Source organism: Cordyceps javanica, chromosome 2, assembly GCF_051103115.1.
Source record: "Cordyceps javanica chromosome 2, complete sequence".
NCBI classification, from domain to species: domain Eukaryota; kingdom Fungi; phylum Ascomycota; class Sordariomycetes; order Hypocreales; family Cordycipitaceae; genus Cordyceps; species Cordyceps javanica.
The window spans coordinates 1468893-1490138 of NC_139296.1; the positions used below are offsets into that span (position 1 = coordinate 1468893).

Consider the following 21246-nt stretch of genomic DNA (forward strand, 5'->3'; position numbering starts at 1 on the left):
ACTAACCATGTCAGGCTACACAGGTGAAATCGAGGACTGCAAGAGTTGAACGGGGTAACAGAATAGTCGAGAGGAGCGCCAAATGCAATGCAGGGGAACAACCCCCAAGCAGCAGCCACCCAGCCCACTTGGTTGCCACGCCCAAAGGTGCCTCGCATGCTCTAGCGCCATGCGGCCGGGTCGACTCGAAGCGGCCAAGGCCACAACTTGGGCAGAGGGCAGGCGTATCGGAGGGCTTTGCTAGCTGTTGTGCTGGATGGATGAGCGTAGCGGGGAAGGGTAAGAAAGCGAGAGAAGGCAAGGCGGGAGACCAGCAAACCAGCTGTCACGTTGCGTTGTCACTACCACCCACGTAATTTACAGGATGCATGGTGGCTTATTGCAGATTAATTGTGTAGTTCGTTGATGAGGGTACAGTCATGCGAACGAAACGAAATAGGACTGTTGTGGTGGGAAGTGACGGCAAATCTGAAAAGGACTCCAAAAGCAAGGGAGCAGAAAAAAAGGAGGGTACTCGTGCAACCATCAGCCAGGGCTTTTGGGACGTTTTTTGACTTTGGATTGAGTTTGTCTGAGCTGTACTTTGTAGAAAGGTGGGAATTTGATGATGGGTAACTGGAGCTAATAAACTCGGTCCTTGCCAGCCATTGCGCACGACCGAGTGTTTGCCTAGTAAGTAGAGGGGGGTTTGCCCATTACATCACGACCTTGCGGTGGCGGCGGGGTTCAGGAGAAAAAAAAGGCAACAAATACTCACAAGTAGTGAAAAGAGAGACAAGAGAGAGAACAGATACTCTGTAGAGATAGTCGAAACGCGGGCATATGCGTGAAGGGAAAGACTGTGCTTTTTCTTCCTCGAGTGGGATGCAGGAACGGAACAAGCCTAGACAACGCGTAACCCGGCCAGCCTCTTCTCAACATTCCACAGCCAAGCGTACAGCTGTCGCGCGCTGACAGGAGCCCACAGACATAGACACAGACACACCTGTATAGTTAAAACCTAACCTGTCCTATTTTGGGGGAGTCTGACCGTTCTATTCCGTAGGCAGCTAGTAACTAATGACTGGTGGTTGGCAAAAACTGAGAGGTGTGTATGTGCGTGTGGGCTTGACGCCGTGCTGGTACTATCTTGACTGTGGTGGTGGTGTGGAGGATGGCCAGCTTCGGAAGAGTAGGGATAGAGGAGAAAAAGGGGAACTCAGCCTCGTTGGTTGCAGAGATACGAGGAGTCTACCGAGGCGAGCACAAATTCTGTTGAAAAGACGAGAAATCGCGTTTTAAAGAGGGCGTTGCCCGATTGATGGACCTAGAATCATGCCATGATAAGTAGTGACAGTCTTGAGCGAAACACCACGCGTGGGCAGGCATGTCTGAACAATTAGTGCAGCATTCCGTTACGAACAATGAGAGACGGGAGGAATTTAGAATGAGGTTATTTTAAGCCTCATCTTGCCTGACTGATGTGGTCCGTTGTCATATGATATCGATGATTCGACTCAACGTCCGTCCGTTTGATCATGTCCAGCCTCGTCGATAACTGTTGCTGGGATCGGCTGACAGACGATGCCGAGAAAAAAAAAGACTCGGCGGGCACGGAGAAACGGCGCGAAGAGAGGTTGGCTGGGGTTTCAGAATGGACGAAAGTCAAAACCTGATGTTGTTCAAGCCTGACAGGACGGGCCACCTGAAGGATGCGCCAATTAGTTGTTAGTAGATGGGTAAAGGGTTCCACATGCTTGACAGTCGAAAATGGGTTAGATGAAAGCTGACAAGCCTGGATGAGCTACCGAGTTCGTATTTTGCTATCAGTTGGCTGCATTGACGGATCAATGGTGCGCTAGAATTCAGGCCGAGTTGGCTGTCAAAGGTGTTGAGGTGTTGTGGATGTTTTGTGTGGCGTGTTGCGTATTGAGGTGTGATGACGGAGAAAGAGTAGCAGAATTGGCTTTTTTGGTCTCCATTATTACTTTTCCGAAGAAGGTTTCGATAAAAAATTCTCATACTTTTTTTTGTGTGTGTTGGAGTGAGGTGTTAATTAGTAAAATGCGTGCGCGGGTGCGTGTGCGCCAAGTTTCGGAAGGGAGAGATAGGGAGAATAATAATGCTGAGGTGCTTTGATGAAGCCCTTCCATCGCTCCTCTTTGCTTCTCTTCTTCTTCCTCTTCCCTCTAATGTTTATTTTGGTCAATTTTGCTAGTCAACTAGCTGGCGTGTAATTTCGACAAGATCGAGATTGTTTTGTCTCGTCTCTGCTGGGTACGATTGTGACCACCACCACCAAGCGACGATCTGATTGAGGGCGTGACGCCAAGGCCAGACAACAAGCAAAGCAGCAAAGACAAGCAAGACAGGAGGACCGACACGACCCGACTTACGGGCTGGGCTGGGCTGGGCTGCACTCCCCTCCCCCACTTACGATCCCATCGCCCAGCCAGCGAGAAGCCGGCGGGCCATCGAACGAGGGCCAGTGGGCAGCCATGATATATTTTTTGACCCTACAAGGGGGGGGAAGAGGGGGAAATCCAAGTCAGGTCTGACGGGAGCGTAGCGTAGAAACAAAAAGAAAAGACGCTGCAAAAAGCCTCCCTTGAGACAAACAAGATGGGAAGCGGCTATTTTTGTTTTTGTTTTTATTTTTGTTTTTTTCACGCAAATATCCAGAGAAGGCTAATTCTTCTGCTTTTACCTCTTCCATGCTCTATTTTCTCGTCTAAATTTCCGCAATTAGTTTTAATTCATCCTTCTCAGTGATGTACTTTTTTCTTTTTTAACTACACAGAGCAAAGGGGCTTTCGGCCCTTGTTCAGTGCCACTGGCAAAGGACATGCTCTCCTCGCATCATATCAGTGCCTTGACCACTGACTAGGCCCACCGTTCAGCGCTGTGGTTGGCTGCGGGAGCGGCGGAAATGGTCCTTGGGGGGTGGGTGGGTGGCGTTTGTACAACGATGGCCCAGATGGGGGTGTCCGGGACTATTTTCTTCTTCTCTTGTCCGTTATTAGTGAAAAGTACTCAGTATGCACAGAGCTGGTAGCGTAGGCTGTCTGCCTGGTGGTGCCTGGCTTCGGCGTTTACCATCCGTTAGTTAGCTGCCAGCGTTTGTTGTTGCCAGCTGCCAATCCAGTTTTCAATCCAATTGCCAATCCAATCCAGTTGCCAATGCCGCTGCCAGCTGCCATCGAAGTTGCAGCCAAGTGGAATGGTTGCTAACCACCTCCGTTTCCTGCCTCTCTGCTCACTCCACTCCCTCGCTACCTCGCAATCACACCGCAGTTGCCAACTGCCAACCTCCCCCCAGCTGCTCAGCTGCCAGCTGCTGACGAGGTCTTGTTTTCCACCAGCCGGCCTGCCAACTTTCTTGAACCAGCCACCCCCCTGTCGCTGCCGTCGTGTGGGCCTTTTCTCTCACTCGACCAGGGTTCCCCATATTTCCGAGCCGCCCCATGTACTGCACTTGTGCACCAGTGCTCCTGCCGCCAAAAGGATCAACTGCTCCACGCATGCCCGCCACCCTTTCCCCCGTTTGCACTCGACTGGTGGCCATCACGGCCATGCACTGCCATCTCGGTTACGTGCTATCACTAAACAGTCTTTCTCTCTCTCTCTCTCTCTCTCTCTCTCTCTCCCCCTCTCATATTCCCCTTCGAAGTGGTTACTGGTAAGCTATCCTCTCCATCTAAACACACCCCCTTCTCCACTTGCCTCTCAAGCCACATCCCAACCTTCTCTCTTACCAATACAGACAGTTGCTCGACTGTCTTTCTTCGGCCGTCTCTTTCTCTCTCTCGCTCTGCCTGTACCAACCTCGCCTTGCCGTCTCGCCGAGTCCATCCACCCAGACCAAACCGAACCCGCAGCCCTGCTCCTCCTCTTCTGCCACTAACGAGTTGTTTCTCCGTAATCCGTACTCCGTACATTCGTCCGACTATCTCTCCAGAAACCGGGGCTCCTAACCTAGTCTGCGGGCCTCTTGGACCTTTCTGTTTGGAGTTGTTTAGTTTAGTTGCTTTTCTACCTGTCCGTTCTTGGGCCTGTTCTAATGTCTAGTAATTCATGAGTGCCGTCTTCACCCCCCTCTCCTTCTTCCCACCCCTCCTCCTCTTTCTCTCTACCAAGGCGCAACGACCAAACGGCCAGACAATGCTCCTCCTAAACAACATTGGACCCAGCACCTTGAGAATATATGTACCCAAGCCGATCCCTCCTCTCCACCCGTCTGTTCTCTTCCTCTTCACATCCTATTCTTTGTTTTTGTCCAAGCAACTTCTACCTTCGCTCCTCGGACGATATCTTTCTTGTTTCCACCCATCGTTTTGGTTAACAAGATCACGACCTTCGTCATCCCGTCGCTGATTCGGATCGCTTCCTTCGCTTTCACATCTTAACCTAATTCAATTGGTACGTTGCCGCTGCTCCGTGCTTACCACTGCACCGATTTGCCAATTATATCACCGGTATCCTTCTGGAATGCTGTGGCCGTTCTTCTCATGTCACACACTTGTCTCACGCGATGCTGCTCTGGTGCCTCTGATTCGCCCGCGAATACCTTGCTAATCAACTCTCTAGACAAAATGAAGTGGACTGTCGCCGCCCTTGGCCTCGCTGCCACCGTTGCCGCTGTTCCCCAGGGCGCTGCCTCCGGCCTGAAGCCCGATGCCTCTGCTCCCCAGGGCTGCTCCGCCAGCTACGACGGTCAGTTTGAGGTCAGCGTCTTCAAGCTCGGCGGCCAAAGCAAGCGCTCCATCGAGGTATGTGAAAAAAGAACCGTGAACTCGAGCACGACGGTGGCCCAACAACATGCATATGCTAACCTTCAAACTAGAAGCGTCAGTGCTCCGGTGACAAGGCCCTCGTTCTGGACCTCAAGGACGGTGTCCTGACCGACAGCAAGGGCCGCATTGGTTCCATCGTCGCCAACTATCAGTTCCAGTTTGACGGCCCTCCCGCCCAGGCTGGTGCCATCTACACTGCCGGCTTCTCCGCCTGCCAGAACGGTTCCCTCGCCATCGGTGGCTCCACCGTCTTCTACCAATGCCGCTCTGGTGACTTCTACAACCTGTACGACCGCAGCTGGGCCGAGCAGTGCGAGGCCGTTTCGATTGTCGCCATGCCCTGCAGCGCTCAGAAGCCCAACGGTGGCAGCCCCATGCAGTCCCCCGTCGCTACTAGCATGGTCGTCACTACTGTCGTCGCTCCCCTCCCCGATGGTCAGCCCCAGGTCAAGACCACTACTGTCCCCGTCCCCATGTGCCAGATCGGCGACGGCCAGGTCCAGGCTCACAGCACTCCTTGCGACCAGGCTCCCGGCGCCCCCGTCTCTCAGATCTCGGACGGCCAGATCCAGGCTCCCAGCAACCTGCCCCCCATCTCCCAGATCTCGGACGGCCAGATTCAGGCCCCTACTGGTGCTCCCGTCTCTCAAATCTCCGACGGCCAAGTCCAGGCTCCCTCGGCCACCGGTGCCCCTGTCACCCAGATCTCGGACGGTCAGGTTCAGGCCCCCACTGGTGGCGCCAAGGTCACCCAGATCTCCGACGGCCAGGTTCAGGCACCTACCGCCTCCGCCACCGTCCCCATCGCTGCTGGTGCCAAGGCGATTCCTGGCCTTGCCGCTGCCGGCCTCGCTGCCGCTCTTTTCCTGTAAGCGCCTTGAAATTATAGGTTGCTAGCAGATGTGGAAGGGGACAAGGAACAGTCGATGTCGCTCAGAGCGAAACATGTACTCGGCCTTTCTGTCCCCGGCAGTTTTGCATTTTCTGCTCAGTCAACGAATCTTAACGTTTATTCATTTTTACCGTGCGTTTGGAAAGGAAGCGGTTCAGTGGCGTACTGCTACTTTTATGGAACTGTTTTTTTGGCGGATCTAATGTGGTTGTGAATTTTTTCTTCTATTGTCGCATTCATGGCGGTGGCCTCGCTGGTGCGTAAGCATTAATATATAACACACATAGTCACAGGTATAAATGGGTAGAAGATTGACACTTTAATAATTGATAAACGACGCGAGTAAATGAGGGCGCGCAATTGAAGCATGTTAGACTTGTGTGATTGAGCTAGTAGCATTGCTCGTGGCTGTAATAAGGTCAGGGTTGCTGACATAATCATACAATTTGCACCCGGTGACAAGCCTACGTTTCCGACAACCTTTTGCGTAGGTCTAGGTTACAACACACAAAACAGGAAAGCATTGTCGCCTGAAAGTGACTCAAGCATGTCGGAATACTGGAAATCCACGCCGCGGTACTGGTGTAAGTACTGCGCGGTCTACGTGCGCGACACCAAGCTCGAGCGCGCAAACCACGAGTCGACGGCGAAGCACCAAGGCGCCATCAAGCGTTCCCTGCGCGACCTGCACCGCAGTCACGACCGAGACGAGCGAGACAAGGAGCGTGCCAAGCGCGAGATTGACCGTCTAAATGGTGTCGTCTCGGGCTCGAGAAACTCCCCTTCTTCCCCGGGCTTCCCCGGGCCATCCTCATCATCGACAGCTTCCTCCCACAAGCCACCCGCTCCGCCCGTGGCCTCGTCCGAGGCGTCGCTCAAGAAGCAGCGAGAGCAGCTCGCCGAGCTGGGCGTCTCGGTACCGAGCAGCTTCCGCCCCGAGATGGCCATGCCAGGAGAGTGGACGGTCACGAGCACGCGCGTGATTGAGACGAAGAAGACTGGCGAAGGCGAAGGCGAGGACAACAAGATCGAGGCGCGCGCGTCGGGCGTGCGCAAGCGCAACGAGAATGAGGACGAAAAGGAAGAGGAGGCGGCGGTACGCGGTCTCTTCAAGAAGCCGCGGCGCTGGGGACGCGACTCCAAAGCGATGCCGGACGACCAGGAGGCGGAGCTGGACGCGCTGCTCAGCGGGCCGCTGGTCAAGAAGCAGCCTACGGAACAGGATGGTGTGAAAAGTGAAGGGGCGGGAGAAGCGGAGGCGGTAGTCAAGGCAGAGGATAAGACTGATGTGAAGCTGGAGCCTCCTGTCAAGGAGGAGCTAGATACGGCGACTAGTGGCATCACCGACACGGCGGCGACGTCGGAGGATGCGGGCCCGGCCGAGGGCGCTGTGGTATTTAAAAAGCGAAAATCGAAGGGATTGAGGACAAAATAGGCATTTTTGGTCAATTTTTAAGACGTGTACATATGCATCCAGCATCGTTGAGAGGAGGAAGGCTACGTTTTCATGATACCCAAAATACAGACAATATGCATTTACCCTCGGAGCCTTGCAAAATCTTTCTTGCCTACTCCGCTCAAGGCGCAGAAAAAATAGATATAGTAAAATACACTGGTTGACTTTTGACTCTCTTGTAAACGAAGAAACCAGAATTGTGACCTGTTCTCTACGACCGGTGCTCTCAATGTCGGTGCTTGCTGGTTCCGTGCCCGTTTTTTTTTTGCCCGCCGGACCTGTCGGCCACGGAAACGGGGGCTTAACGCCGGCGGCACATACACGGTGATAAAAGTCAGGAATCAAAAATAAAACAAAAAAGGGCTAAATGGAATTAAGTCAAGAATCAAGCCGCGGCATTCGCGCAAGGACCAAATGGAGAGGGCGGCGCCAGTTTCTCAAATGGAGAATCCGATACCGGGGTATTATTGGAGGAGAAGAAAGAAGAAGGATAGGAAAAATAAAATAAAACGAGAGCAAATCAACTGCAAGATGAAGACACCTAATTCCAAGGCGAGGCCAGCTCTTCCTTCGGTCGCGTTCTGCCGGCGTCGCTGCCGAAGCTGCCCTCGAGATACCCGTGTAGCCCCGCGACAGGCCAACCACGGCCGACCTATTGCCACGGGCAGGGATGTGTGCCGACTGCATTGGTCAAAGAGGCGGCATATATGCGTAGATTTTTCCTCAGAATTGTACCCTCCAACACGGGGTTTAGAAAGTTGACCCCGAGCCTGACCATTTTTACTCTTCTCGTTTTTTTTTTTCAATTTCATTGTACCATTTTCGTGGTTGGCAGCTCTTTCGGAGCGGCTTCACTGGTGGGGAGGAGGGGCAGGCGTTGGCGTCACCAAAGTTGTCCATACATGACGAAGACCACCACCACTACCACCACTCGCCATTGAGCTCTTTTGGGGGGTTCCACTGCCTCGGGCCGTAGCAATGGCGTCTTGGTGGAATAAGAGGGACAAGACCAAGAAAAAAGAGGGTGGCTGAGACAATTACACGGTAGGTATTAGTAAATAGCGAGGACACATAAAAAGCTTCCGCTCCCCCGTCACTGCTCCTAGTATGGGGATGTAGGCATCATCTCGTTCAAACAGCAGATCGAGTAGCTTGCAACCTACAACAACGGGACCAACGCACATTCATCATGGCCTCTAATCCTCCTGCTCGTTGCTGCACCCTGGGAACGCTCCACGAGTGAGTCTGCACCTCGTACCCCTCTCCTCTACCTCTCATGTGCGGGAGAGCATCCTGAGAGCACCAGGACAAGCTACCCAGGTACCCCGCCATGACGGAAAAGCCAACGCAAAACGCGCCAGCATCCGCCCGGCAAAAGAAAAGAAAATACCCGAAAAATGGCCAGAAAGAAAGAAAAGAGGGAAAGAAAAGAAGGACCTGTCCGTGCTAACACATGCGCGCAGGGGCGAGCCCAAGGGCAAAATCATCAAGATCGACAACACCATCGAGGCCTACGTCGCCACGCCGGCCGAGAAGACGGCGCGCGAGGACGTCGCCATCCTGTACCTGCCCGACGTCATTGGCGTCTGGCAGAACAGCAAGCTCATGGCTGACGCTTTTGCCGAGCGCGGCTACCTGACGGTCGTGGTCGACCTCTTCAACGGCGATCCCGTGTCCCTCAACCGCGTCGAGGGCTTCGACTTTGCCCAGTGGCTCGCACACGGCACCGGCGGCGACAACCCGCACACCAAGGAGGCCGTCGACCCCATCGTCGTCAAGGCCATTGCAGCCCTGCGCGACATGGGCGCCAAGCACATTGGCGCGGTGGGCTACTGCTTTGGTGCCAAGGTACGTTTTCTGTTGGTTTCTTGAGCTGGTTCCATACGAGCGCCCACCCGCCCCGGACCCCTCCTCCTCATGAAGAGGGTAGGGAGGTAGCAAAAGCGCAATTCAAGGAGGAGCTAACCGTCTCCCTTTCTTCGCAACCCTCACAGTACGTCGTCCGCCACTACAAGGACGGCATCGAGGTCGGCTACGTCGCACACCCCTCCTTTGTCGACGAGGACGAGCTCGCCGCCATTACCGGCCCCTTGGCCATCTCTGCCGCCGAAACCGACTCCATCTTCCCGGCCGAGAAGCGTCACCGTTCCGAGGAGATCCTCGCCGAGACCAAGCAGCCCTACCAGGTCAACCTCTTCTCCAACACCAACCACGGCTTCGCAGTCCGCAGCGACCTCAGCGACAAGCAGCAAAAGTTTGCCAAGGAGCAAGCGTTCCTCCAGGCTGTTACCTGGTTCGACCACTACCTGGGTTGACTAGCTGGGGCGAAGCTGTGATAAAGGGACGATGGAAAACACCAGGCAGCAGAAAATGCGCGAAAGCGTCGGAAGAATGAATAGCCATCTTGCTCAATATACCAATTTAATAAAAGCGAATACAAAAAAAAAAAAAGAAACCCCCATCTACCTGATTCAATTTCTCCGATGAGATGCATCATCTTATTACATTCGATCCCATCTGGGTAACTTTTGTCTTAAATTCGGGCGGTTGCCCCACCACACCTGCTTGGCTTGGCTTGCCCAGGCCCGTTTGCGCCAGAGTTGGCCAGAGCTAAGAAAAACGTCCAGTTGGCATCATCATCAAGCCAACCGGTCAGCCACGTTTACAAACGCCTTTTCCATCCGCCTTCCTAAAGAGCTCCTCGCCTGCGCACACCCTCAGCCGTCTTGCGAATTTGCGCAAACGCAACCCTCGCCAGTAGACATGCTGCCAAGAATCTAAGACGAAGGGCCGCAAAAAAAAAAAGATGGCCGGTACCGCTGACCCCATCAGCCCGCGACTGTCACCGCCACCGTCGTCGCACATGTCCCCTACGACCGACGCCTCGATGGCCATGCTCCCCGATCCCGCGATGCGCGCGGCCGGCATCCAAGTTCGCTCGCGGACAGCCAGCAGCCCAGTGCGCACCTGGACAGAACAGCAGCTCCTCCAAAGTCACGCCAGCGTCTTGACAAACGGAGCCGCTTCCGCCACGGTCGACCGGGGCCGGAGCGACACGCCTCGCCAGGATGCCGAGCAGCCACAATACTACCAGCAGCAGCAGCAGCCCACGCCGCCGCCGCATCAAGACGACGAGCAGCCTCAGTCGGTGCCGCCGCGTCCGCAGACAAAGTCGCGGCGCGGAAGCTCCAACGCCAAGCCAGGCTCCGCGGATCATGTCCAGCGGCTGCCCGCCTCGGAAATCCAGGAGCTCATGTCGTCGCCGCTTTCGCTGCCGGTCGGTCCCGCACCGCCCGGCTTCCGCCAGTCGTTTGACCACGGCAAGTTCTCGCAACAAAAAGAGGCGATTCGCAAGTCGCTGCTCGCGCAGCCGGAGCTGCGCACCCTGCGAGACGGCGGGGCCACCGTAGTTGGCCATCAACATCACCACCACAATCACAACCAATACAATCACAACCTCAATCAGCACACAACTAGCGGACTAGGCATCTACGAAGGGCGTGGCGCCGAGGCCCGCAACGCGCGCACCGAAGCGCCGCGGTCTGCGTCCCCGCGCACCGTGTCTACCCCCCCAACAGGACGTTCCAAGATCTTCGAGCTGCCGCCATACTCGGCCGTCATACCTAGGTCCGCGGTGCCGCCGCCGCAGCAGCAACATCAGCAGCGCCCGAAACTATCGCTTGGTGTGCATGTGGACGACGCCGGCTCGGACAAGCGCGCCAACGGCATCCTGCCCTCGCCAGCTATGCAGGCCGCGCCGGTCGCAGCCTCTGCCACCGTGACGGAGACCAAGGGGCCGAGCAGCGGCAGTCGTGCGCCGTCACCGATGCCACCCATGATCCCGCTGCCCCCCATGTCGCTACCGACGCACCTACAGCTCGAGCTGGCTGCGCAGCGGCCGAGCCCTCTCTACATTCATCACTCCCACACAAGTGAAATACCCTACGAATCGAGCGCTATCAAATTTGAGCGGCTTCGCAACGTCATGCTTCTCCCGGCCTACCTCGAACGAACACTCTACTTTGGGGCGCTTGCGTGCCTCGACGCCTGGCTCCACACGTTTACCATTCTGCCCATTCGGTTCCTCATGGCTGTGGGCGTGCTGGTGCGCTGGTGGATATATGTCATCGGTAAGGAGACAAGGTGGCTCCTGGGCTTTGTCTGGGACGGCATCGGTCGGCTGTGGCAGCGGGGACGCGCAACCAGAGGCCGCGCGGTCAGCGAAACGGTACATGGGGATCGGTCACGGAGCATCAGCTGCGCAAGCGAGCCTACTAGTAGTACGGCAGGCGCAGACGGACAAGGCGGGCAAGGAAATGCGCCGTCGCTGTGCACGGCGACGCAGCGGCGGGCCGCTTCTGCGCAGCATCGCGAGCAAGCCGGCCCCGGCCCCAAGTCGGGCACCTTTCGCCACCGGCGCACAAAGTCGATGCCCTCCAACCTCTCCAGCTACCACAAGGCCGACCTGCTGCAGGGTGCCGTCATCCTCTGCAGCTCCTTTGTGCTGATGCGTCTCGACGCGAGCCGCATGTACCACTTCATCCGGGCGCAGTCGGCCATCAAGCTCTACGTCATCTTCAACATTCTCGAGGTCGGCGACCGGCTGCTCTCCGCCGTCGGGCAGGACATTCTCGAGTGCCTCTTCAGCGCCGAGACGCTATCGCGCAACGCGTCGGGCCGCTCCAAGGTGCTGCTCCCCCTCGGCATGTTCCTCCTCGCGCTGGCGTACAACTGCCTACACTCGGTCGCGCTGTACTACCAAGTCATCACGCTTAACGTGGCCGTCAACTCGTACTCGAACGCGCTCCTGACGCTGCTTCTCTCCAACCAGTTCGTCGAGATCAAAAGCACTGTCTTCAAGCGTTTCGAGAAAGACAACCTCTTCCAGCTGACATGCGCCGACGTCGTCGAGCGCTTCCATCTCTGGATCATGCTCCTCATCATCGCCATGCGCAACATTGTCGAGGTCGGCGGCTTCTCCGTCCCCGGTGCCGGCGTCGGCGAGACGGACATTGACAGCACCACCGGCGCCGCCAGTGTGCCGCTGCACCACCCCTCCATCCTGCCGCACAGCTTCACCGCCCTCCCGTCGTGGCTGTGGTCTGGCGAGGTCCTCTCGCCCTTTCTCATCGTCGTCGGGAGCGAGATGCTGGTGGACACCATCAAGCATGCCTACGTCACCAAGTTCAACAACATCAAGCCGCACTTTTACTCGCGCACGCTGGACATCCTATGCAAGGATTACTACACTCATGTAAGCGCCGTAGCTCCCCAGTCCGCGCTCCATTTGAACGATTTCACTAACACGCCCCGAATAGGCATTTACGAGTCCGTCCCTCACCCGCCGTCTGGGCCTCGCCGTCATCCCGCTGTCTTGCCTCTTCATCCGCGCCTCTGTACAGACATACCACATGTTCTTGGCCACGTACCTCCCCATGCCGCTGCCGCAGTCGACGCAGACGTCCCTCGCCGAGGAGTCGGCCCGGCCCTCGTCCCCCGCCATGATGGCAGCGCTGAACCGCTTCGACGCGCTGCTCCGGGACTCGCTCGGCCGCGCGACGTACGGGCAGCAGGCGTACGGCGGTGGCGTCGGCAGCGCCCGGCCCTGGTACGCCTGGACGTCGGACGACCTCGTCGCCGCGCTCGCCATGGTCGTCGTCTTCTTCACCGCCTTCCTCGTGCTCCTCATCCTGAAGCTGCTCCTCGGCATGGCCCTCCTCAAGTACTCCCGCGGTCGCTACGCCGCCATGAAGCGCAAGGAGCAGCTTGTCGCCCGCGGTCTCGTCGAGCGCGACTCGTATGACGCCAAGGGCCGACGCGTCGGCGGCCGCGGCGATGTCGAGCTCTCCGACGACTGCCAGCGCTGGATCCACGCCGACAAGACGGAGGGCCTCAAGGGAGGCAAGGGACCAGGCGGCGGCAGTCGGAGACACGGCGAGGACAAGGCCGCGCCGGAACCGGATTACAACGGCGTCTTTCGCTACGACATGGTCAATAAGCGTATCTGGTAACGGACAACATTACAAAATAGAATAGAGTGGGTGACTGGTGCTGGTGAGCCGCACATCGAGCATCATCAACCAGCATGCAGAAATCTGCATAGCACCTGGGAATTTCTCATCTCCTCCATATTTGTTACTGACTGGTCAGACTTCTCTACCGACGGTAACAGGTGTGTACTAAATTGCCGTCGTTTATCAACGACAAGTTGTACTGTAGCTTTGCATGGCTCTGGCGTCAAATTAGCACGTTTTGTTTCGTTCACCTTGATAGAATTTGAATGGACTGCACACCTTATATACACTACCATGACCAGTCACGCTCTCACAGCATGACGCATGATCGATGCGCAGACGGATAGAGTAGGCCAGTATTTCTATGCTTGATACCAAATCAATTTACGGCCTTTGCAAGGCTAAATATTGTTGTTCTATTATTCTTACTCCCAAGGTATACCTTTTAACCCCCAAGCTCGTCAAATGTGCATTGCAATCATCGCTTCATGGTTCAAATCATCGAAAGCAAGCTTTCCTACTAGCGCTATGTGTGTTCTCAAAAATCATGTCCAATATGTTGCCGCCTTTATCCTTTCCCAAATTCAATGTTTTTATGTTATTTTGGCTTATATCGAGGCCTGCTTATTGCAGACCAGCAAGCTTGAGCAAGTCAGGGTGGCTGGCAAGGAGGTCCGGCTGGCTCTTGTAGAGGCCGGCAACAGCGCGCTGCAGAATCTCGCGAGTGCTAGGCTCGAGTTGCTCCTCGGGGGGCGACAGGACCTTCTCGAAGATGCCAAGAAGCTGAGGAGTCGCCTGCTGAACAGTCTGGTTGGACTGATCGTACAAAGTGTAAATACACTTGTAAATGGGCTCATTCTCCTCGTAGTCTTCTTCAAGAGGCAGAACGTTGATGACAGCAGGCAGGGCCTCGCTGACGAAACCAGCATCCGGGTTTTTCATCATCATTCGGCAGAGCGCACCAGCGACGTTGTCGGTAAGACGCATCTCACGGACAGCGATGAGGGGCTCGAGCTTCTCCCAGATCTGAGGGTACAGGGGGAAGGTTTTGGAGGTATCGGCAGAGGTGTAAAGAAGAAGCCCCATAGCATAAGCAGCGTTGGACTTGGCAAGGGAATCAGGGTCCGTGAGGCGGCGACCCAAAGCCTGGCCAAGAGAGTCGGTGAACGGAGTCATGGCCTCGCCGGCGTGCTTCAGAACCTCGGCAATAGTGCCGACGGCCGTGGAGCGGTGGAGGTCCTCAGTAGAACTAGACAGTCTAAGAATAGGCTTCTCAAAGATCTTCCAGAGCTCAGCGAAAGAGGGGCCAAGGGCGGTAGCAAGGCTAACAACAACATCAAGGGCAGTATCGACGACAAGCCAGTCGTACTCAGACGAACCAGCGTCAATCTCCTGCTCAGCTTCCTCGTCACCTAGATCCTGCTGGCAAGGGTGCGAGCGAGTGATGATCAAAGTAATGACAGAGACGATCTCCTGAAGCATCTCTGAGTTGGAGGCGAGAACAGCAGGGCCACAAGCCTTGAGGGCAGCAGCAACATTACGGTTGATATCGGTAATGACACTCCTATAAGTTCAATCGTTAGCCACGGCTCGATGTGCAACATGCCGAACAAGAGTGATTGATAGAATTGCAGATCAGAAGCAGATTAGACGTTTTCTCAGCAACCGCATTTTGCGTCTGAGTGAGCTGGGTATAACGCAAGGTATTCATCATGCAAAGCTGTAAGGATAACAAGAAGGATGTTACGTACCGTTCGCTGTCCTCGGCCCAGAGGTTGTTGGTGGTTTGCTGAAGAGCCTGGCCAATGCTGACAATGGAAGCGGGAGGTGTGTGCTTGGGAGGCATGCCAGGCTCCCACTTGATGCCAGCATTCGTCTCCCAGACTTGGAAGACACGAGTGTAAATTCTCCAAAGCGTGGAAACGGCAGACTTGCGGCAGCCTTCGTATGTGTGTTCGGCGAAAGGGGTGATTTTCTCAATCGTCTTCTCAGTGTATGTCTCAAGGTTGCTGCTGTTGCAAGAGTTGGCGATCACGTCGCCCAGAACATCAAGAGCAATTTCCTGCTCAAGAGCCACGGCGGTGACGGCACCGAGATCCTCGAAGTCTTCGAGGTCAGCCCAGTCGTCCTCATCAGCACCGCCAGTAGCAATGGCAACATCATCCTGGCTAGAGTTGGTTTTGACCTTGATCTTCTTGCCACCGACAACAATGGAGCCTTCACCGAGCTGGCTAGCATCGATGCCGGGAAGATCAATCTCCTCCTCCTCAAGGTCAAGCGAGGCGAAAAGACCCTTGAAAACGCCATCCAAGAAGTGACTGAACTGCTCCTGGTAGACCTTGGAGAGGCTGGACCAGAGAATGAAGCTGGTCTCCTTGAGTCTAGGGTTGTCGAGATGGAGGGCCTCCTCGCTAGCCTTCATGAGGTCCATGACGTAGGGTTGGAAAGCTTCGGAACCGACAGCAGTGGCGATACGACCCAAACTGTCGCAAGTGGCACTGCGGAGGTTCATCTCTTCGTCGCTGTCCTTGATCATGACGAACTTGCCCAAGACTTTCATTACCTCCTCGAAGTAGGGCTTGAATTCAGCCTCCATTGAAGATGAGATGGCGCCAAGGGCGGAAGCAGCACCAGCACGGACGCTGAAATCATCGTGGCTCAATAGTTTGACCATGGGGGCAATAAGGTTCGGGCCGTATTGGGCCATGACCTTGTTCTCAATACCATCACCAAAAGTATCAAGAGCACCACAAGCACAACGAATAATGGCCACGTTCTTCTTGTCATTGCCAGCCTGGGAAGCAGCCTCGAGATTCTTGAGCACAGCGGAGAGGATCTGCTCGTGGTGAGAAGCCATCTCGTCGACCATCTCCTCAGCGAGGTGGATGAGACCAACGAGGGCAGCGTGGCGAACCTTGAGCTCGTTGTCAACAAGGAGGCTGACAATAGTAGGCAGAAGAGGCTCGAGCTGAGTAGAGATGAAGTCCGGGGCGCCAGCGGCAGCGTTGCCGAGAGAGAGCATGGCAGACATCCTGTAGCTGGGATCCTGGCTGGCAGCAAAGGTGGGGAACTGCTCGAGGAGAGGGACAATGACCTGACGAGGAGGTAACGAGTTGGCCAGCTCGTCAACGAGACCAATGGCGGATCTGGCCGGGGACATGTCCTCATCATCCTCGTCGTCATCGAGCTCAGCAACAATATGCATGGCACCAACCATCATTCGAGACGGGACGTCAGTCATGGCCTGCAGCTTGCGGGGCCGGAAGTGGACAGTCTGGATGAGGAAGGCAACGGCCTGCGAACGAGCGTCATCCTCGGCCTGCTTGTTGCCGGCAAGGTCCATCATGAACTGGAGAAGCTCTTGGAGGTGAGAACCAAATAGCGCAGAGTCGAAGGCAATGAAGTTATGAAAGACTTCGAAAATGACTTTGTAGTTCTCCTCGTCCTCGGCCTCAACAGTAGCCTTGAGAATGTTGACCATGCTGGGAAGAAAGCTAGCGACGGCCTCAACGGACTTAGGGTCCTCCTCAGGAATGATGTTGTTGAGGATGGCCCCGACACCACGAACAATGTTGATGCGAACCTCCTTGCTGTCCGGGTCCTCGATGCGAGAGTTGAACAGCTGGAGAAGCTGATGGGTGTGTTCATTGAAGTGGACAGGATCGTTCTCTAGCATGGCATAAATGAGGTAAGAGCCCACCTCGCGGGCCACAACATTGTCGTGGTTAACGAGGGGGATGATCTGCTGGAGGAACTCCTCGCCCTGCTGGTTCTCCATGTCGAGAGTGACGAGGTCAGCAATCAAACGAGCGAGAGAGTGGCGGTTGGCAGCAGACGACTCCTTCAGAGAGCCCTCGAGGAGGTGGGTGCGGCACATCGACTTCTTGTCATCGGGCACGCTGTCCCAGTGTTTGACGGCGATGCGGGCAGCCTGAACGGAGGCGAGCTGTCGAATGGGGGCATCGCCATGAGTGAGGGAGATCTCGACGAGGAGCAGAAGAGACTCGGGCTTCGAGTAGTAGTTCTTCTGGATATCAGCCGTGACGGCCTTGACCTGTTCCGTGTCGGCTGGAAAGAAGAGTTAGAAACAGGTCAAAATGACCGGCGGGGGATAAACATACGAACTTGGCTGGCCTGCAGCAACTGGACAAGCTTGTCCTTGTCCATTTTCACTCTTTACTCGTTGGCAAAGCCTACACGAGAGAAATGAGTATTTTTGAAAAGTGAAAAGGTGTGTGAAGGAAAGAAAAAAATTTCCTAACGAGCCAGGGTCGCCAGAAAAAAAAGTTGAGGAGGGGTCATAAGAAATTTGCCCCGCCTGGCGTGGTTGGTACCTTATTAGGTACGGAGCAGGTACGGCAGCGGCCTGCCTTGTAGGTAGGTACCTACGCCCACTGTAAGTAGCTGCACCTAGGTAGGACGACTCGGGCGGGACAAAGACAGGCAGCGCGTCTTGTCTTCCTGTCGAGGCCCACCAACTAAGGCCGGGCTCAACCTTGAGTGGCTTATGCCTGAAGTACCGACACGGCATGTTGAGTGCAAAAAGGTACCGACAGCTCAAAGTGTCTCTAGAGCAGCGGGGCCGCACACTTGGTGACTGGACAACAGAACTGAGCCGCTGTGAGCAGACCGCATAAACAGAGCGCAAAGCGCAGACCTCGCTGCTGTCCTTGGTCAGGCTAATAAATATATAATAGCCTGAGTTGGACCCACCCTCCTTTGCTGGTACCCCAACAGCTCCATCCTGGAGATGGCCGTGATATCTCAGCTACAGTCAAGGCAGCCAGTATCTACACTGTGAGTAGGCGTCTCGTTTTCGTAGACTAAAACCAGCCTTGGCCAGTACCATATAAATGTGGAGTCTCATGGTCGAGGAAGTGCCCTGTTGCGGTCTGGCCGAGTACACAGCAAAGAATCGGGAGCTCAGGTTCCGGCTGTCCAACCTCTCAGCCATCGAGGCAGATCTGCGAACCAACCGACAGCTTGTCGCAGTCAAGCTTGGGGTTGAGCCTCAAGATGTCGTCGACACTGCCTCCACGAGTCTCTGCAATGTCCCAGCACGTATCGCCCTTGCGGATAGTATAGGCCGCGGTGCCGCCAGGACACTCCAGGGCGCGGCTTTCGTCAGAACCCGCCGCTACGTGGAGATACCACCAGAGGAGCAACAGGGCGACGCCGATGATGACTCCGAAGTTGAGCAGCGGCATGAGCTCGTGCCTCCATGACACGTTGCCGCCGGCCGGAGCGTTGCCGAGCAAGAACGGCTGCGCATCATCATCCTCGCCCGCGAGCTCGTGGCCGACCCGAGTCAGCTGGCCATATTGCGCACCAGGAGCACTCTCCCAGTAAGAGCCATCTGCGTCTTGAAACGTATAGATGCCCGTGTCAGCGTCGTAACCGACACGCGTCATGCCCTCGGGCAACCGCTCCTCGTCGTCGTCATATCTCGATCGCCGAGGCATTGCGTCGGTACCTTATCAAGTAAGGCAGTTGGCAAAGTTTTTAACAATATTGCAGATGAGAATTGATGAATTGAAAGAGTAGCGGATTTGACTGAAAAAATATTGAAAGGAAGAGAAGAGGCCATTACTTCCGTCCTGATTTAAGTGTTTCAAGGTTCCCACGCGCACAGCCCAGTGGACTTAGTCATCAGCGCCCCCTGGCAGAGCCTGGTCACAAATTCAATGTACATGTTACTATTGATTAATGGGCTGACTTGGAAGCCCAGCACAGCCGGGTTATTCATCACAACTTCCTCTTGGGCATTTTTTCTTATTTTCTGCGAATAGATTTTGATAGCCACATTGCTGCGATTCGCCATGGCTGAGGACTGCGCGCCAAAGAATGGTTTGCGATTAGCAAGAAACTTGGCAATTCACTGTCAGCAATATGCGCGTTCCCAGCACTGCGAAGGTCATTTTCAATTTCATGGGTATTATAGCTTTTTGACTGCCACCAAAAGAAAGGTCAATGCTTTATACAGAACAACGAGCAGATTCCAGATTAGATGAAGAGCATTACACCCACGGCCACGGCGACCGAAACTACTGTGGCAGAGCCACTCATGGTTCGAACACCACCACTGCCCTTCTTAGAAGCAACATCGATAGTCGCGTTACTCCACAGCTGGGGTGCATAAGAAGCAGCTGGCTGGCTGCTGTCGACAGTACCATTCCAGCAGTACTTGCTAAAGCAGTCCTTGCAGGCAGTCGGAACCTCAGTCTTGGTGCGGTCGAAGCTACGAGACAGCATGGCGCAACTGACACAAGTTGGCCAGTTGGCATCGCGCGTGCTGTTCATCTGAGTCGCAACAGCCCAGCCGTTTGAAATTACGGCGTCTCTAACGGTATCATTGATGCTCGAAGTGAAGGTAGATAAGTTGGAGTGAAAGACATAAGGATAGTTGGCGAGGTAAACGATCAGCGGAGGCACAGGCCCGTTCGAGTTGCTGGCGTTGCAGCCAAAGAAGGTTGGACGGGTATTCAATCCCAGGTTGATGAAGGTGTTCTTGTCCGGGACAACAGGGAAGGAAGTCCCAGCTGACGAATTGCTGTGAGTTCGTTGGTATGTCGCAAGCGGAGCAGCGCCGTCGGGCCAGTTGCTAGTGTCGGCACTCGAGTCTACAGCAAAGACGACGTCGACTTTTCGCGCATCGACAGTATGAGGGTGAAAAGGGACATTCTGGCCGTCCTCACCTCCATCCACCAGAGTCAGACTGTCCGAGGTAGCAACATAGTTCTTGCCCGAATTCCAGTTTCTGAACGGGTTTGGGGTCCAGTCAGCCACGTCGTCACTTCGGTCACCCAGCGTGGTCAAAAGGTCGGTAATGAAAGCCACAACAGTCTTGGGAATATTTTTGGGCTGGTACTTCGCGGGGTCGCTCTTCATGCGCAGAATGATCTGGTTGAAGAGACTGCTGGATGTTCCCATGACATAGCCAACATTGTCAAAACCATTGATGCACTTGGCGTCGCTCGATAGCTTTCCGTTGTCGAATTTGGACCCAGTGAACTTGAGCGGAGCGAAGCCAGCCATGCCAGGATCCGTTGAACCAAGCTCCCAGGGGTTGAACTCGAACAGCACAGACTCGATTGTCGTATTCTTTTCGCCGGGGGCTCTGCTGTCGGCAACGAGGATGGGCAGTGGGGTCCTTCCAGCAGCAAACTCGGTATCATTGGCGATGGAAGAAAAAGTGAATTGGGGACCGCCATGCTTTGCCTTGACCAGTTGGAACGACAACATGCGGCCCCAGATATCGGTGATCGAACGATTGAAACCCGCGTTGTGCTTCTTGTCCAGCTCATCGATAATCGTGGCATAGTAGTCTACAATGCCAATATTTTTGGGGCCTTTGAAGAACTTGACGTCAGCAAACATGTGGCCTTTGAGCAAGTTTATTCTACACACTCACCTTCAAGGATTGATTCGCCAAACTGCCAGATCTCCTTGGAGTCGACGGCATCTTGAACTGTGGTGAAGTTATTGGTATAGATGCTGCCCACGAGCCAGCCACCTCCGGACAGGCCGGAAAGGTAGGTGGCACTTTGTAGCAGACCACCGAGGTTTCCCTTGTCAGTGCTGCCAGCCGAGCGACTGTCAAATGCCTTGATGGCGCCTGCGCCGTTGAGCATTGCGCGGTAGCCGCCGCCAGAGACGGCAATGCCAATATTGGGCAGAGCCGATGAATTGGAGTCAACATTTTGCAAGTACTTTTCACTGTCAAAATTGGGAATGGCTGCACGCTTCAGGAAATCTTTGATGTGTGTAATGGTTTCCTTTCGGCGGATAGGTAGCCATGCCTTCTCCTCTGGACTCAATACCGAGCTCGAACTGTCACGGATAAATGGCCTCGTGCTTGGGCAAGTCACTTCCGAAGGAGCATATCCATCAGGAGCTTGCGGTGTGGCTCGGCGAACCAGGAACTCGACATCTTCAGAAGTCAAGTCTGCGTTTCGGAGAGCTAAACCTCTTGTTAGATGATGAGATGGAAATCATGAGCTGAGGCCTTCATACCAAGAGCGTTTGCATTCGCAACAGAAGCGATAGACGGGCTGGCCAGTGCCAATGCTGCAGCGGCAGCTAACAGTTGTGGTTGGCGCATAGTAGAGGGTG

At 55.0% G+C, this 21246-nt stretch overlaps 7 protein-coding genes across 7 annotated transcripts; 4 read left to right on the forward strand and 3 right to left on the reverse strand.

Annotated features, from left to right (window-relative positions):
• Positions 1-4571: 4571 nt before the first annotated feature.
• On the forward strand, positions 4572-5644 carry V2A60_002934 (uncharacterized protein; the record flags this gene model as incomplete). Its single annotated transcript, XM_083254278.1, has 2 exons — positions 4572-4748; positions 4823-5644. 2 exons carry the CDS (start codon positions 4572-4574, stop codon positions 5642-5644), a joined length of 999 nt encoding a protein of 332 aa, XP_083110404.1.
• A 567-nt stretch (positions 5645-6211) lies between these two features.
• V2A60_002935 (uncharacterized protein) lies at positions 6212-7099 on the forward strand (the record flags this gene model as incomplete). Its single annotated transcript, XM_083254279.1, has 1 exon — positions 6212-7099. One exon carries the CDS (start codon positions 6212-6214, stop codon positions 7097-7099), a length of 888 nt encoding a protein of 295 aa, XP_083110405.1.
• A 1210-nt stretch (positions 7100-8309) lies between these two features.
• Positions 8310-9435, forward strand: V2A60_002936 (dienelactone hydrolase; the record flags this gene model as incomplete). The annotated part of the gene is made up of 3 exons (XM_083254280.1): positions 8310-8359; positions 8584-8968; positions 9115-9435. 3 exons carry the CDS (start codon positions 8310-8312, stop codon positions 9433-9435), a joined length of 756 nt encoding a protein of 251 aa, XP_083110406.1.
• A 491-nt stretch (positions 9436-9926) lies between these two features.
• V2A60_002937 (eukaryotic membrane protein family-domain-containing protein) lies at positions 9927-13131 on the forward strand (the record flags this gene model as incomplete). The annotated part of the gene is made up of 2 exons (XM_083254281.1): positions 9927-12374; positions 12439-13131. The coding sequence occupies 2 exons, from the start codon at positions 9927-9929 to the stop codon at positions 13129-13131; spliced, it is 3141 nt and encodes a 1046-aa protein (XP_083110407.1).
• A 627-nt stretch (positions 13132-13758) lies between these two features.
• On the reverse strand, positions 13759-17301 carry V2A60_002938 (karyopherin KAP123; the record flags this gene model as incomplete). The annotated part of the gene is made up of 3 exons (XM_083254282.1): positions 13759-14698; positions 14886-17202; positions 17256-17301. 3 exons carry the CDS (start codon positions 17299-17301, stop codon positions 13759-13761), a joined length of 3303 nt encoding a protein of 1100 aa, XP_083110408.1.
• A 779-nt stretch (positions 17302-18080) lies between these two features.
• On the reverse strand, positions 18081-18596 carry V2A60_002939 (LysM peptidoglycan-binding domain-containing protein; the record flags this gene model as incomplete). Its single annotated transcript, XM_083254283.1, has 1 exon — positions 18081-18596. The coding sequence occupies one exon, from the start codon at positions 18594-18596 to the stop codon at positions 18081-18083; it is 516 nt and encodes a 171-aa protein (XP_083110409.1).
• Positions 18597-19137: 541 nt separating this feature from the next.
• V2A60_002940 (uncharacterized protein) lies at positions 19138-21235 on the reverse strand (the record flags this gene model as incomplete). Its single annotated transcript, XM_083254284.1, has 3 exons — positions 19138-20483; positions 20546-21094; positions 21148-21235. The coding sequence occupies 3 exons, from the start codon at positions 21233-21235 to the stop codon at positions 19138-19140; spliced, it is 1983 nt and encodes a 660-aa protein (XP_083110410.1).
• Positions 21236-21246: the final 11 nt, after the last annotated feature.